The sequence below is a fragment of the Phyllopteryx taeniolatus genome, chromosome 16 (genome assembly GCF_024500385.1).
Source record: "Phyllopteryx taeniolatus isolate TA_2022b chromosome 16, UOR_Ptae_1.2, whole genome shotgun sequence".
Taxonomy (NCBI): domain Eukaryota; kingdom Metazoa; phylum Chordata; class Actinopteri; order Syngnathiformes; family Syngnathidae; genus Phyllopteryx; species Phyllopteryx taeniolatus.
The window spans coordinates 19,697,494-19,712,342 of record NC_084517.1 but is presented as its reverse complement, the minus strand read 5'-3'; the positions used below and the strand labels follow the sequence as shown (position 1 = coordinate 19,712,342).

The window sequence follows — 14,849 nt, the reverse complement described above, 5'->3', positions numbered from 1 at the left end:
AAAGAAAAAAAAAAAGAGAGAGTTCACTGGGTGCGTGAGAAGACACTGCAAGCATCTCATGCACGTCGCATCCTAGCCCCGCCCCCCTCTCCTCCGCTCTTTGGTTGCCATGGCGATGACGTCAGCTTGCGCCACCGCTTCGGCCCAGTAGCAGCGATCCGAAAGGGAGGCGGCGCATCGAACTGGGACAGAAACAGCCGTCGTTTGTGCAGCCGGGAGCCATCATCGCTTCTCGCCGTCTCCTTCCTCCTCTTCTTCTTCTCGAACCTTCCGCGTCCCTCATCCGGATCCCAAAATGCGCGAAATTGTGCACCTGCAAGCCGGCCAGTGCGGGAACCAGATCGGCGCCAAGGTAATCATCTAAATCACGTTTAGGGCTATTTTTATACGTGCACAGATTAGTGCGTGCGTGCGTGCGTGCGTGCGTGCGTGCGTGCGTGCATTCGTTCGCTCGCCCGTCGAAGCGCCACCGACTGTGGCCAAACCCATCCTCGCAGAATGTTCCAGAAGGAAGCTTCTGCATGCATTGTGCACGTGAAGCTCATCGTCAAAATATCCACTGGAACTTGCGTGCATTCAATGTTTTTTTTTTTTTGCAATTGTGCACATTTTCCATCGTTTTGCTTGGAAAAAATAAAAAATCGACATCTGCTTGACGAAACTGCACCGCTTCTCGTGCATGATGTCACGAAATCACAGGGTGGAGCCCCTCCCCCCTTCTCCTAGTCAATGACCTATTTTGTACCTCACTAAAACTCTGTTGCATTTAAAACCCACATGAATTATGATTCTTTAATATTATTGCATTTCAGTTGGTTTTAAAATCCACATTCGATTTTGATTGTGCTGCGTTGCAATGAATAGAAAATGAAGCAGCGAATTAGCCCTTTTTAAAACTTCATCCCCTGTTTATTCTCCATTTGAAGTGCGTAAAGTCTAATGCATCTTCATCGTCAAAGGCTTTTTTTTTTTTCTTTTTTTTCCCTGTACCGTACAGTTCTGGGAGGTGATCAGTGACGAGCACGGTATCGATCCCACCGGAACGTATCATGGCGACAGCGACCTGCAGCTCGACAGGATCAGCGTCTACTACAACGAGGCCACGGGTACACTTTTTTTTTTTTTTTTTTTTGACTTACGACCTATGTAACAAGAAAAATGTCACGAAAAGTCGATCAAAATCTCAGAAATCTGGCATTTTGTGTCGCTGGTATCATATTTCAAATACAGTTTGCATTTGCATTTCATCTCGAAAAACGACGTTAATGTTGGTCACGGCGGTGGTACTTGTTGCAAAAAAAAAAAAAAAAAAAAAGAACATTTGTTAATCACTGATGCAGACAAACGGTTCTTCGTGCTTCCAGGTGGCAAGTACGTTCCCCGCGCCATCCTAGTGGATCTGGAGCCGGGAACCATGGATTCCGTCAGGTCCGGTCCCTTCGGTCAGATCTTCAGACCTGACAACTTCGTCTTTGGTAAGTCACTGCCACAAAGTCGTCGCTGATGGAAAATCAGAGGCGTATTCACTCATTTGTGGGCCCAGGGTCAGCCGTGGGGTGCGCCGCATCGGTGTACTGCAAAGATTCTGAATATTTTTCCTCACAACTTGACCAACGTTTGTACTCCTGAATCAAGTGTGCGCATATGCCGTTCGAAGATGGAATTGTTGAGTGCATGAGAAGGGAGGCGGGGCAGTTGAAGCGATCGCGACAGATTAGGCATTTCTGATTCTGTTTCGAGGCACGCGAACGAATACTTTATTCGTCAGGTTTGACGAGACGTAATCGGCCCGTGCGGACGATCGTGCGATCCTTGATGCTGAACGCGCCTTTTCTAGGTCAGAGCGGAGCCGGCAACAACTGGGCCAAGGGCCACTACACGGAGGGAGCCGAGCTGGTGGACTCGGTCTTGGACGTGGTGAGGAAGGAGGCGGAGAGCTGCGACTGCCTGCAGGGCTTCCAGCTCACGCACTCGCTGGGCGGCGGCACCGGCTCCGGCATGGGTACGCTGCTCATCAGCAAGATCCGCGAGGAGTACCCGGACCGCATCATGAACACCTTCAGCGTGGTGCCCTCCCCCAAGGTGTCCGACACGGTGGTGGAGCCGTACAACGCCACCCTGTCGGTGCACCAGCTGGTGGAGAACACGGACGAGACGTACTGCATTGACAACGAGGCGCTCTACGACATCTGCTTCCGCACCCTCAAGTTGACCACGCCCACTTACGGAGATCTCAACCACTTGGTGTCGGCCACCATGAGCGGCGTCACGACTTGCCTGCGTTTCCCCGGCCAGCTCAACGCCGACCTGCGCAAACTGGCCGTCAACATGGTGCCCTTCCCCCGCCTGCACTTCTTCATGCCGGGTTTCGCCCCCCTCACCAGCAGGGGGAGCCAACAGTACCGCGCCCTCTCGGTACCCGAGCTCACCCAGCAGATGTTCGACGCCAAAAACATGATGGCGGCGTGCGACCCGCGCCACGGCCGCTATTTAACCGTGGCGGCCGTCTTCCGCGGCCGCATGTCCATGAAGGAAGTGGACGAGCAGATGCTGAACGTGCAGAACAAGAACAGCAGCTACTTCGTGGAGTGGATCCCCAACAACGTGAAGACGGCCGTGTGCGACATCCCGCCGCGCGGCCTCAAAATGGCCGCCACCTTCATCGGCAACAGCACGGCCATCCAGGAGCTCTTCAAGCGCATCTCGGAGCAGTTCACCGCCATGTTCCGACGCAAGGCTTTCCTCCACTGGTACACGGGCGAGGGCATGGACGAGATGGAGTTCACCGAGGCCGAGAGCAACATGAACGACCTGGTGTCCGAGTACCAGCAGTACCAGGACGCTACCGCCGAGGAGGGCGAGTTTGAAGAGGAGGGCGAGGAAGAGGGGGCCTAAAAACCTCCCGAAACGCCACCCGGCGCCACGAAATCACCATTTCCCTTCGCCCGTCGTCCTCCACGTTTTCGCTTCGCCTTCGCCTCTGGTGCGCTGTAGATGTCGGCTGTGTTCACAATCATTCACTCTCGCCCTAATCGCTTTATAGTGATTTTTTTAAAAACATTTCTTTAATTAGACAAAGCTATATCCTGTCTAAATTAAGCTCCTCCCCTCACTTCAACACCACGGTTGCTCCCTACTAATTTGATTAGCACGACCAACTCACTATATAGGTCACTATCACTTTTTTTGTCGTGAGTGATTCCGAACACGGCCGTCGTGTTAGCGACGCCCGTGAAGGTTTCGCTTGTGTTTTGTTTTTGTTTTGTTTTTGCTTATGTTGTAAAAGCACTGAATCAACCCTCGTTATTGGCAACCCTCACCCTCGCCATTGTTTGCAAGCCAGCGAGTTTTAACTGTGAAGCCTTTCCATTGGAGAAGCATTAAAAAAAAAAATAATAATAATCTGATTCAAAGGTTGCTTTTAGCGCCGATGCGTCTTCATTGTGTCGTGTGACGCCAACCTCACAGCAGTGGTATTCATTTATTTACTATTACTCAATTATCCAATTCTGACATCAATGAATATAAAAAAAGATAAATAGAAAACCTGACTATAAACATATAAAATACGGATAATTAATTTGGACAGTAAAAATGAAAAAAATATATACATATTTTTTAATTAGAATGTATTCAGATGGAATGGAAAAAACAAATTGACTTAATACAAGTTATTTTACTAATGGTTTTATTATTTACAATAAATCAATTCACCAATTATTTAGCAAGATAACTTCATTTTTTTTTTTTTTTTTTAAACAATTAAATAACCCCAAATTCCTGATCATTTAGAATTGTTTCAGTAGAAGTAAGCATTGAAAGACAACTTGTACAAATAGGGCAGGTATTTATTAGACAAAAGCATAAATTAACTTTTAAAAAAAAACTGATCATGATAATGTGACACTAGTTGATCAAATGAAATGTTTCGATAACACGACGTTGAAGCAAACGTCGCACTCGTGTAAACAGCTGTTGATTCACACCAAAATGGAGTCGTGCTTGTTGAGGTCAAAAAAGGAAATAAACGAGCGCTATTGATTGAATACACAGTGAACAATATGTGACATCAAACAACATTAAAGCCACTTTAGGAAAAAATGAAATGGTTGCTTGGTGATGAAATACTGGAGCTCCTCTTTCACTTGTGCAGAGGAAATGATTGAAGACCGCCCAAACAGGGAACCCCCCCACCCCAGAAAAAGGGGATCCTCAAATGAGTCTTTCCTCCTTGGGGAGCTTTAGCGCGTCCGTGGCGGCCACGCTGCGAGTGCCGCACTGCTCCTCTGCGCTGGGTCTGTACGCGCCTTCCGTCTGACGCTTCTTTTTGACCACGCACAGCAGCCAGCCCGCCACGGCCGAGGCCACTGCGACGAGGCCCAGCGTGACGGTGGGGGCCACGATGGCCGCGATGTTCGGGCCCTTAGAGGCGTTTAAAAAAAATAAAATAACAATAAAAAAACATGCAGATATGGAGCAGGCATCGTGAAAGATTTGGGAAAATGCAAGAAGTGGCGCTATAATACGGAGTTGGAATTAGCCAATCAGAATCCAGAAGAAAGTAGTTCATGAAAAACACATTTTGATTTGAGGACATGGTGAATTATATGTCACACATCATTCGATACTGTGCGTTAACGACAGTGGATATGGAAAGTCAACATAGCCTTGTCCAAACAGCAGCTTTTTTGGGATATACAAAAAAAAAACGAGACCTAGATAAATCATTAACGTTGACCTATAACCTGTACAACTGGGGGGGGGGGGGGGGGGGGGGGGGAGGAATCTTTTCGAGATTTCTTAAGCCAATTTATTTAAAAGATAATCAAAGGAACACTTATTTTCCTGTAGCTATGGCCTTGATAGTATCAAAAAATAAATAAAATCAAAGTTTTCACTTACTGTAGTGTTATGTGATCTGAATTCAGTCGATACAGTGTTATTCCCTGTCGGGGAGAAAAGCAAGAAATGGCTTCAAAAATATGTGAAATTCACAGAAATGCAACCATGTTACACTATTATCTTAGTCTGGTAAATTCTCACCGATAAACAAGTGTGGGAACCGAGTGCAGCTGTCCATTAACTTAAAAAAACATAATGGTTAACTAATAAGATGAGACTAGTTGTTGGAGATTCATTCATGGTACCCGAATGTCACTAAGGGACGTTAGGTAAGATAAGTAGTAAGATAGGCAGCTCTGTTGTTTTTGGTGCTGTATATAAATCACGAGTTGATGTTTTTTTATTCTTATTCTTATTATATTCATTACGGTGTCTTGACTAAAGCTGGTCACCATGGCAAGTACTAGCAGGTACAAAAACAACCCCCCCCCCCCAAAAAAAATAGTAGGCATTTTTCCACTCCACAGAGGAATTCAATAATGTGAGTTTAGTGTTCACACATCGTGCACTGCTGACATGTTATCTCACAGCAGAGAGTGCTGCACATTCTGCTCACTGGGGTAAGCATAAAAGCTGCTTTTTTTTTTTTTTTTTTTTTAAATCCATGTGGGCGACCGTGTGATGACTCAGTGACATCACGAAACTACACAGTAGCCACTTGGAGGAGGAGGAGGAGGAGGAGGAGGAGGAGGAGGAGGAATGTGGGGTGAGCCGCCACCATCCAGTCGGCTGAATCAAACATGTTGAGATATGGCGGAAAAACAACAACACTACTACTCATCGAAAGCGTATCTCGTCTGTCTGTTCAGCAGCTACTAGTTTCTGCTGGAGGGACGTTTGGGAAAAAACAACCAAAACCAAAAAAAAACAAAAAACTCCTGCAGTCAATAATTCACCAGGGCAAATAGTCGAGTTAGCGAGGACGAAAGTGCAGCGTGATAAGAGTGCAGGGGAGGGCACGCAGACCAAGAAGAAGAAGGAGGAGAAGAAGAAGGAGGAGAAGGAGGCCCTGTGAAATTTAATTACGGGTTGATAAGCTACGCTGATTCATAGCAAAATATGTCTTTCATCTTTTTTTTTTTTTTTTTTTTTTTTGCCTTCCTAGCAGCATTGTGGTGTGACGACAGATGGAAATTTGGTTCAGAAGTGCAGTCTAGTAACAAACTTTGCTAAAAAAAAACAAACAAAACAAAAAAACGACTTGGCTCTCCAAGTAGCGCCATCCTGACCGACAATAAAATATGCTAGCACGAGTTCCTCAAAAGTATATGGAATATTATTATCGACAGTTTGAATATTAACAGTGCGCTTCACTACTACTTACAGTAAATAATAGTTCAATTCAAAGTTACGTACAAATTGGCCCTAAATAAAAGTTTAAAAGCAAAACCGATTAAAGATTCAATGCAAATGTATTGTACTTAAAAGTTAAATACAACTGAACTGTACTTCGGCAGTCATTCTTTTTGCATACCACGAGAGCGCTTGGGTACCCCTCGTGGCGCTTACTGTATACGACACTTTGGGCCTCGCTTGCCTAGTGGTCAGCGCGTCTGCCTCACAGTTCGCATGTTCCGAGTTCGAATCTCAGCTCTGGTGTTTGCATGTTATTCCGGGTAGGGGAGATGTCGTTATTCTTATTATACATTCAAAGACGCATCAATAGTGACTCACCCGACGCGTGATTCGCGCTGAACACCAGAAGAAGGATGAGGACCTTCCCCGGCGCGACGCCGAACCCGCGAGGCGACCCGTCGTCCATGTCTAGGGACCAGGGCCGGGCGTGCGGGCGTGGACCGGGTCTAGCTGGCCTCGGCTGGGGTTCATCTCATGACAAATCCTCCCTTCAGAAACCGGGACCAGTGTGCTCCCGATGACTATTTTCAACGGAGACGAGGAACAAGCGGTGAGTCAGGCTTAATCACCGCAAAAGCACCGACGCTAAATTCAGTCCCTTACAGCAGAGGTGGGCAACCAAGGCCGCGCTGGATGTGGACCAACATGCAAGTCTAAATACAAATGAACATATCCAACTATTCTCCTCAACTTTACTTTGTCTGTTTGTTTTTGTGACAGAAGGCTACTAGTGAACAACTGTGAAAGCTGTAAATACTGTGGATATATAACGTTTACACACCTTTTCAGCTTTTTGTGATAGGAAAAAAAAAAATGAGACTAAGATGAATCATTTCAATGTGACCAACTGTATAACCAAAAAAGAAAACAATCTTTTTGAGAGAAGCAAATATAAACAATAATGCTGTGGAAGCTCGATGTGCTCTCTATATGATGACATATATGAAAAATGTCAGGGAAAGTCTTCTGGAACAGCTGAACTTTATTTGGAGTGAAGCAGAGGCCGAGGTAAAGTATTGGCAGCTGTGCGCTCACACGAGTCAAATCTGAACACAGCCACATCCCCACTGATAAGAGGGTGTGCGCACTTGTGCAATCACATCATTTCAATTGCTTATTTTTACTTGCCCTCTCAAAAATATTTCATTATTGTTTTCAACTGAGTTGTACAGGTTATAGGTCACATAACACTCTTTTCTTCCCCCTTTTTTTCCTTTGTATAACAAAAATAAGGCATTTGAACACTTTATAATTCAGTTTTACACCCATTGTATGTCTCTGTCCTGGCTGCCTAGTACAATACAAAATGTCGACTATAGAACTAGGAAAAAGGACATGTTGCAGTACAATTTAGTGTCGGTATCAAAGTGGAGTGAATGTGGAACACTGCTTGGCCAAATAAGCAGCATCAATAGCTGCTTCGTATAAAATATGGACTTGTAAATCAACTATATCCGTGGAAAAAGGACATACTTATCTTTTTTATTTATTTATTTTTTTTTAACTTTATTATACAGCGGTTAACTTCTTCTTCCACTTGTGTGAGTAACCAAAATGGTGCCTGATGGTTAGCGGCGTCATAGCGTGCATATTAATCATTAAATCCATACTGAGAGAGTAAAAAAATAAATAATAATAAAATAAAATAACCACAAACCTCAATCAGTCAGGCTGCTTTCAGGTTGACGAGGAGGGGGGAAAAAAAAAAAGAGAGACTTTGGGGAACTTCGACTTCCGCCAACCTAAACGCACAATCCAACCACCACACACGCATTCGACACATTCTTCCAAGATATGAATCATAAGAATAAGACGCACCTGCTTTCGGGGCGAGCGGCGTGTTCACATCCTCTTTTCGGGAAAGTGGGTTTTGAGCGTTGATCACGTGAGCCTGCTCGGTGTTACATTACCTGAGCGCACCTTGTCCGTGCGCCAGCACAGGTCCTCCTTTGTGCAAAGTCCACTTCAAAAAAGGCCGTGGAGTGGAGCGGAGTGCAGCAGCCTCCGGTTACTTGCAATACAAACGCACTGGAATATTAGGAAAATAAAGATGTTGTTTTTGCTCTCAAAACCAGTCCTCTCTCTCTCTCTCTCTCTCTCTCTCTCTCTCTCTCTCTCTTTCTCTCGCTCTCTCTTTTGCTCTCCGAATGTGAGAGCACTGTTGGACTCCACTTGCTTTTGAACCTCACCACCTAGCAACCTGCTTTGTGTCTAATAATCGGACTGCGTGATATAGCGCCCCATCAGGTGAATGTCCACATTACACCCAAAAAAAAAAAAAAAAAAAGAAAAAAAAGGATAGAGTGACATTCCTGGGATATTTATTAGGATGAAAACCTGCAGCCAAGCAAACTCACTGTGTAATAATCCGCGCCTAATCTCCCTTTCTCGGCAGCTGGAGTGGACAACAAAAAAAATCAAATTAAAAAAAAAAAAAAAAAAATTGTAGGCGGATTTAGGCCTAATCTCTAGGCAGTCAGATGATGGTCATTTGCAGCGTGAGACCAAGTCTTGCAGTTAAAAAGGATCAAGTATTTGTGAGTATATTCATTCAATAAGATTGAAGGAAAAATTCAATACAATAACACAGTTGTTTTTTTTTTGGGTATTTTAATGAGCTGATACAAGTGTATAATTAAATGAATATAAGGCCAATGAAATAAATGGTATGGTCATGTATGTAAAATATGTTTCGAATTGTATACATTTAAAAAAATATGGAAAAAAGTAAAAAGAAGAAAAAGGACATTGCATTTTTAAACAAAGTAGGATCAGAATTGTTTTTATTTCCACATTTATTTCTATACTTATGAAATTAACAAATAAGTGTTTTAAGTGTGAATTAATTAAAAAGATCAAGTATGTAAAAACAAGCAGCAACATTTTTGTGTTCATGACAAAATAATTTTTAAAAATGTGAAAATATACTAAATAAATAAATGTGGTTATTTAATTTTTATTAAATTATTTTATAATTATTATTATTTAATTTATTTATTTATATTCATTAACGTTCAATAAACATAAATGCAATAAAAATAATGTTTAAAGTGTGAATTGATTAATGGATGTGATCACGTCAAGTATTCTATTTTTATATACTAAAATAAAATTTAATAAGAAATGTAAATATAATACCATTGATGTCTCTATTTTAATTTTGTGAAACTAATAGAAATAGATGTAAAGGCAAAAAAATAAATGTTGGACATGTCGATTTACTACATACAACGAGCACGTAAGTAAAAATAAGCATTTATTATTGGTATAAATATTATTGTCACTATGCAGTTCAATAAATATAAAGTCAATAAAATAAATATTGAAGATGTGAATTGATTAATTAATGTGGTCACATCTATAAAAACAAGTATACCACTTTTATATTGGCGGCTAAGTCAATGACTGAAATGAAATGTTATATATTAATTAAATGAAATGATTACAAACTCAATGAAGTACATGTTTTCTGAATGTGAATCTTCATATGACATGTACCCTAACGTTGTGTCCTGTGAGTGTACTTATGCAGTTGACCACAGAGGGGCGTCGCTCCTCTCCAAGCAACCGGAAGCTCATCCTCTTTCCGTGTGGCGCAAGGCATCTTGGGTAAGGTTCTCAAAGCGGCGGGAGAGCGGGGAACATCGCACTCAAAACATTTTTTTTGTCTGGAAAAGCAAGCGTCCCACTTTTTGTACTATGCGACCGTATTGCGTGTATTCTGTCGTGTAAATAACTCTTTCCCCGTTTAGAATCCATTCGCCGTGTTGGTTTGCTTAACGGCGAAGTGAGCTTTTAAAGATAATCCCCGGGATAGGGCTTTGAAGCGTCTGTTTTTTTTTTCTTTTTTTTTTTTTTTTTTTTGGCGTCTGTGTGTGTGTTTAGCAGCACCGTGCTAACACTCGCACAAGCCCAGCGCCTTCAACCATGGCCAAGGTACAGGTGTTGAATGTGGCCGTTCTAGATAACCCCAGCCCGTTCGGGAACCCCTTCCAGTTCGAAATAACTTTTGAGTGCATGGAGGACCTGCCCGAAGGTGAGCACCGCCGCTGTCGGACATGTCACTGAAATGCTAACCGCTAACATTCGGCTAGCTGACTTCATTCAATGCAGTTTGCACGAGAGTTGAATCCATTTGAAAACACCTACAGTCTTCCTCGACGAGTTATTAAATTGTATATAGCTGTACCGAATGATTGCAGTGGTGCATTGACTTACGAATCGAATTCGTTCCGTGACCGTGACAAACTTATTTCACAAAGGCTAATCAAGTGCTAATCCAAAACGAGGTTTTATTCCTCAAACGTATACAACCACTCGGAGGTTTTGAGACACTTTACTATTCAATGGCTTGAGAAAGTGTTTTTGACTGGTAGTGTATGTTAAATATTTAAGACAAAGCAAAAGTATGCACAGTTTATACAGGAATATAGGGGAAGAAATCATTTGATTAAAATGTATTACACATAAAAGATTTTTAAAAAATACACAAACGTTTTAAAAACAAACAGCCCTCAAAGATTAAAAGCAAATGTGTTGTACTTAAAAGTTAAATACAACTGAACTGGATATAGGCTGTGACTCTTGTACCATAAGAAGGATCCTGCCTACCACACTTAGAGAATCACTGCTCCATATTGTTGTACAGTCATGTCATAATTTAATTTAATGTACAGAACTGAACAGCTTGTGTATCATGATAATTCAATGGTCCTGCTCCTTTCTGGTGTGTGTGCCTTAGCCTTCAGGGGGCAGTATAATACATACATTGCACATGTGCTAGATTCAATGATGAAATGGAAGACGACCATTGCAACTAAGCTGCAATAATATTCGTTGTTTTTCGCTGAGGCTTACCCATGGGATGGTATCAGATTCAGGCGGTATAACAACCTTGAGCAACAATATCACAGTATTTAAATCACAGCTCTAAAATCCATTATTTTGGGTAAATAACAATGACCCCCCCCCCCCCCCCCAATTGAACACAATCTCTTTTATTACACATAATATAGAATATTTGGTACATTCATAAACATGTTCCATGTTACGTTTAAATAAAATGTTAACACTTAGTAAATCACAATGTCCCATCAGTGGAGAGTTATTTTTAGACCAGAGCCACAGGCTTCTCATGTGGTCCTTTGGGGGCTACCTGGTGCTTGCGGGCACCATGTTGTTGATTTCTGCTCTTACACAGTGCTACGAAAAATATATATAAAATACCAAAGTAAATGTATTTCCAATTAAACCTTTGCTACTGTTTGTGTTTAAATATATTGTGTAAAGGCTTTTAACTACTGCGCTATTGATTCTAGTTTTGTTAGCCCCTCTACAGTGTTTCCTATTATGTATTAGCATTACGCTAGCAGACTTTTGGCTAAGGCATGTGGTTTGGTTGAATACAAAATGTTCTCTTAGTTTAGATTTACAGTAAACTTAAACTGGGAGTGGTAATAAACAGCTTGAAGCAAACACTTTTTTTTAAGAATTTATCTGCTGCTTATTGTGACATTCGCTGCCATCAGTTTTGCTCACAACTGAAGAAAAAAAACGGCCTTGCAACGGCTTATATCTTCAAGAACCCGTCAGTCAAAGTACCACTGTATTTATATTATTGCTCAATTATTTTCTGACTTCTTAAAAAATATATTTTTTTGCAGCTTCTGTAGTTCTGAGGGCGTTCATGCTAGCAACATGGCTGCGAATAGACAGGAGCTGGTTGACAAAAGCAGTCAATGTTGCCAATTTAGCGGTTTGGGTGCTATATTTAGCAACTTTTGCAACCATTTTAGCGACTACAGTGAATCCTTGCTGTTCATTGGGGGATAGGATCCAAGCCCTGCTGTAAATACAGACAATTCTTTAATAATTTACGCCCACTCAAAAAGGTTTATAATTAGCTATCGATGCCTTAAGATGGCGGCAAAGCACTTTTTTTCTTTTAGACGGGGCTATGGCCTGACTAAGACACAAAAGTTGTTTCGGGTGATCTCATTGTCATTTGATTTTATTTTAATTTAGTTTAAGACTATTGCTCTGCCCTAATTTCTTCATTATCATTCTAAGTGACATCACAGCCTTTTTGTGCTTTTCCAGACCTGGAGTGGAAGATCATTTATGTGGGCTCGGCAGAGAGTGAAGAGTACGATCAAGTCCTTGACTCCGTCCTGGTCGGACCGGTACCTGCCGGACGACATATGTTTGTGTTCCAGGTGAGGCGATGCAGTCATGGCGTTGCAGTTTAGGGCTGCAACGATTAACCTAATTATTCGACTACAAAACATTTATTCCGTGAAGGAATAAATTGACGCAATGGTGGTGAACCATGAGGAATGAGTGCGTAAACGACAGGGAATCTGCAAGATTCGGAATCATGTCACACGTAAAACAGAAGAGCGATATGGATTTTTTAGGCCAATGCCGATTCCGATATTTGGCAGAATAAAATTCAGACAATCGATTAATCGGCCGATTAATTTCAATATATATATATATATATATATATATATATATATATAATTAATTAAATGTTGCAGGTTCTTTTTTTTCCCATAAATATGAATGAATGGATTACAAGCAAAACATTTGACAGTTTTAAAATACTTTGTTCTTTAGTATTCACTTGGAATCAGCAAGAAATCGTCCCGATGTTTTTGTTTGAATGCCATTATCTTTGTCTTGTGTCTTATGTTGTTCTTTAATGTCCGATTTTAAAATGACTAATATCGGCCGATTCGATCGGCCAGCCGCTTAATCCGTGAGGCCCTAGTGTCTTATTACAAAGAAGGACAATCTTACCACAACAGCATCGCTAATTAGAACATATTGTAATCCCCCATATAAGTGGTCAAGGATAGGATGCCGGTACACTTTCAATGGCTTTATTGACCAAATGGTAACAAATTAAACACCGAATAAACATTCATACACGCGCAAGCCACAACTGACACCGGGGCACTCAACACGCCAGACTGGCTAATGGTTAGCCAGATAACAGCCATCGACTAACCTGAGCAACAAACAACCAACTCTGCTCTCTGATTCACTGACACCCATGTCACTCACCAGGTCAGGCCCCACCTTTTAAAGGCACAACACACAGATATAAGCATGGAACGTAGTGTAGAATGTAAGGATGGGCACCCCAAATGGACAAACATTATAACTGCAACTCACATACACATGTCGTTATCCATCCATTTTCCTTACCGCTTCTCCTCACTAGGGTCGCGGGCGTGCTGGAGCCTATCCCAGCTATCATCGGGCAGGAGGCGGGGAACACCCTGAACTGGTTGCCAGCCAATTGCAGGGCACATACAAACAAACAACCATTCGCACTCACATTCACACATACGGGCAATTTAGAGTCTCCAATTCATGCATGTTTTTGGGATGTGGGAGGAAACCGGAGTGCCCGGAGAAAACCCACGCAGGCACGGATCTTGTTAAATAATGCTAACTCAAGTTTTATCCGCTTATCGGTAGAAGAATCGATTCTAAAATTGATAAAATAGTCTTGTCCTCAAAATCCTCATCCTAACAGTTTTTTGTTATTTTTCTCTCTGTAGGCAGACGCGCCAAACACGGGCCTGATCCCCGAGAGCGACGCCGTGGGTGTCACCGTCGTGCTGATCACCTGCACGTACCGAGGCCAGGAGTTCATCCGCATCGGTTACTACGTCAACAACGAGTACACGGGCCAGGAGCTCCGTGAGAATCCTCCCATCAAACCAGACTATGCACAGGTCGGGCAAACTTTGACATAAAACACCATTAATTTTCACAAAGTTGCAAAGATTGATGTTAAATATTGCCATTCATGCTTCTCTTTCCAGCTCCAGAGGAACATCCTGGCGTCGAACCCACGCGTCACCAGGTTCCACATTAACTGGGAAGGCTGCGCCGAGCGGATGGAGGACTCTGAGAATGTGGACCCGTCTTCCAACTCCATGCTCCCGCCGTCCTGTCTTCCCGGCAAAGCCCCGCCCTTGGGAATACTACCAGAGAACTCAATGGACTGCTTATAGAGATGTCCCCCGTGTTGATTTTCTTTTCTTTGTGAAAAGGGGGATTGCATTTTCATATTGTACAGACTCATTTGCCTTATAACTGCTCTTCAACCTCTTCAAAAAGTGTGAGGCCATTTGGCAGAATTGGCTGTGGTTCAATTTCTCTTCCCACCACTCACGGTAATACAATTTCAGTACTGAAGCAAGTTGCATATAAATGGCAATATTTGCTGTGCGAGTTGGCACTTATATTGACAGATAGGAAAATATGTCACTTTCTCCATGTTTTCTTTTTTCGTATTTGTTTCCTTTTTTGTGTTCCAAATAAAATTATCTATTTGTATTAATGTGTTGTTAGTCATGTTTTTTCATTAAGGTATGAAATGCTTTTACCAATTATTGATAATGTGTCACACCTAAAATGATTCCAATATAATGTTTTTAACTGCACATGAGTAATCCCGTATTTTTTCACGCTGCTAAAAATAGCCTGTGTCAACGTCACGCCCAGTCACAGGCTGTTCGGGCAAGAGTTGCTATTTTGACGAGACGAAATGCTTCGATAAATTCGACACCGGT

The 14,849-nt window shown here is 42.4% G+C and overlaps 3 protein-coding genes across 6 annotated transcripts; 2 read left to right on the top strand and 1 right to left on the bottom strand.

Annotated features, from left to right (window-relative positions):
• The first annotated feature begins 152 nt into the window (after positions 1-152).
• tubb4bl (tubulin, beta 4B class IVb-like) lies at positions 153-3,407 on the top strand. The gene is made up of 4 exons (XM_061750443.1): positions 153-352; positions 998-1,106; positions 1,365-1,475; positions 1,838-3,407. The coding sequence occupies exons 1-4, from the start codon at positions 296-298 to the stop codon at positions 2,893-2,895; spliced, it is 1,335 nt and encodes a 444-aa protein (XP_061606427.1). The 5' UTR covers positions 153-295; the 3' UTR covers positions 2,896-3,407.
• A 420-nt stretch (positions 3,408-3,827) lies between these two features.
• Positions 3,828-8,782, bottom strand: crb3a (crumbs homolog 3a). Of its 4 annotated transcripts, none has more exons than XM_061750472.1 (5): positions 8,077-8,782; positions 7,916-8,000; positions 6,577-6,779; positions 4,903-4,946; positions 3,828-4,422 (listed from the first exon to the last, which is right to left on the bottom strand). In XM_061750472.1, the coding sequence occupies exons 3-5, from the start codon at positions 6,662-6,664 to the stop codon at positions 4,213-4,215; spliced, it is 342 nt and encodes a 113-aa protein (XP_061606456.1). In that variant the 5' UTR covers positions 6,665-6,779; positions 7,916-8,000; positions 8,077-8,782; the 3' UTR covers positions 3,828-4,212. The 4 variants fall into 4 exon arrangements, with proteins under 4 accessions (XP_061606456.1, XP_061606458.1, XP_061606457.1 ...); XM_061750474.1 differs by having other exon boundaries at positions 7,916-7,932; XM_061750473.1 differs by having other exon boundaries at positions 7,916-7,929.
• Positions 8,783-9,873: 1,091 nt separating this feature from the next.
• Positions 9,874-14,613, top strand: asf1ba (anti-silencing function 1Ba histone chaperone). The gene is made up of 4 exons (XM_061750468.1): positions 9,874-10,294; positions 12,358-12,473; positions 13,830-14,006; positions 14,097-14,613. The coding sequence occupies exons 1-4, from the start codon at positions 10,186-10,188 to the stop codon at positions 14,286-14,288; spliced, it is 594 nt and encodes a 197-aa protein (XP_061606452.1). The 5' UTR covers positions 9,874-10,185; the 3' UTR covers positions 14,289-14,613.
• The last annotated feature ends 236 nt before the right edge of the window (positions 14,614-14,849 follow it).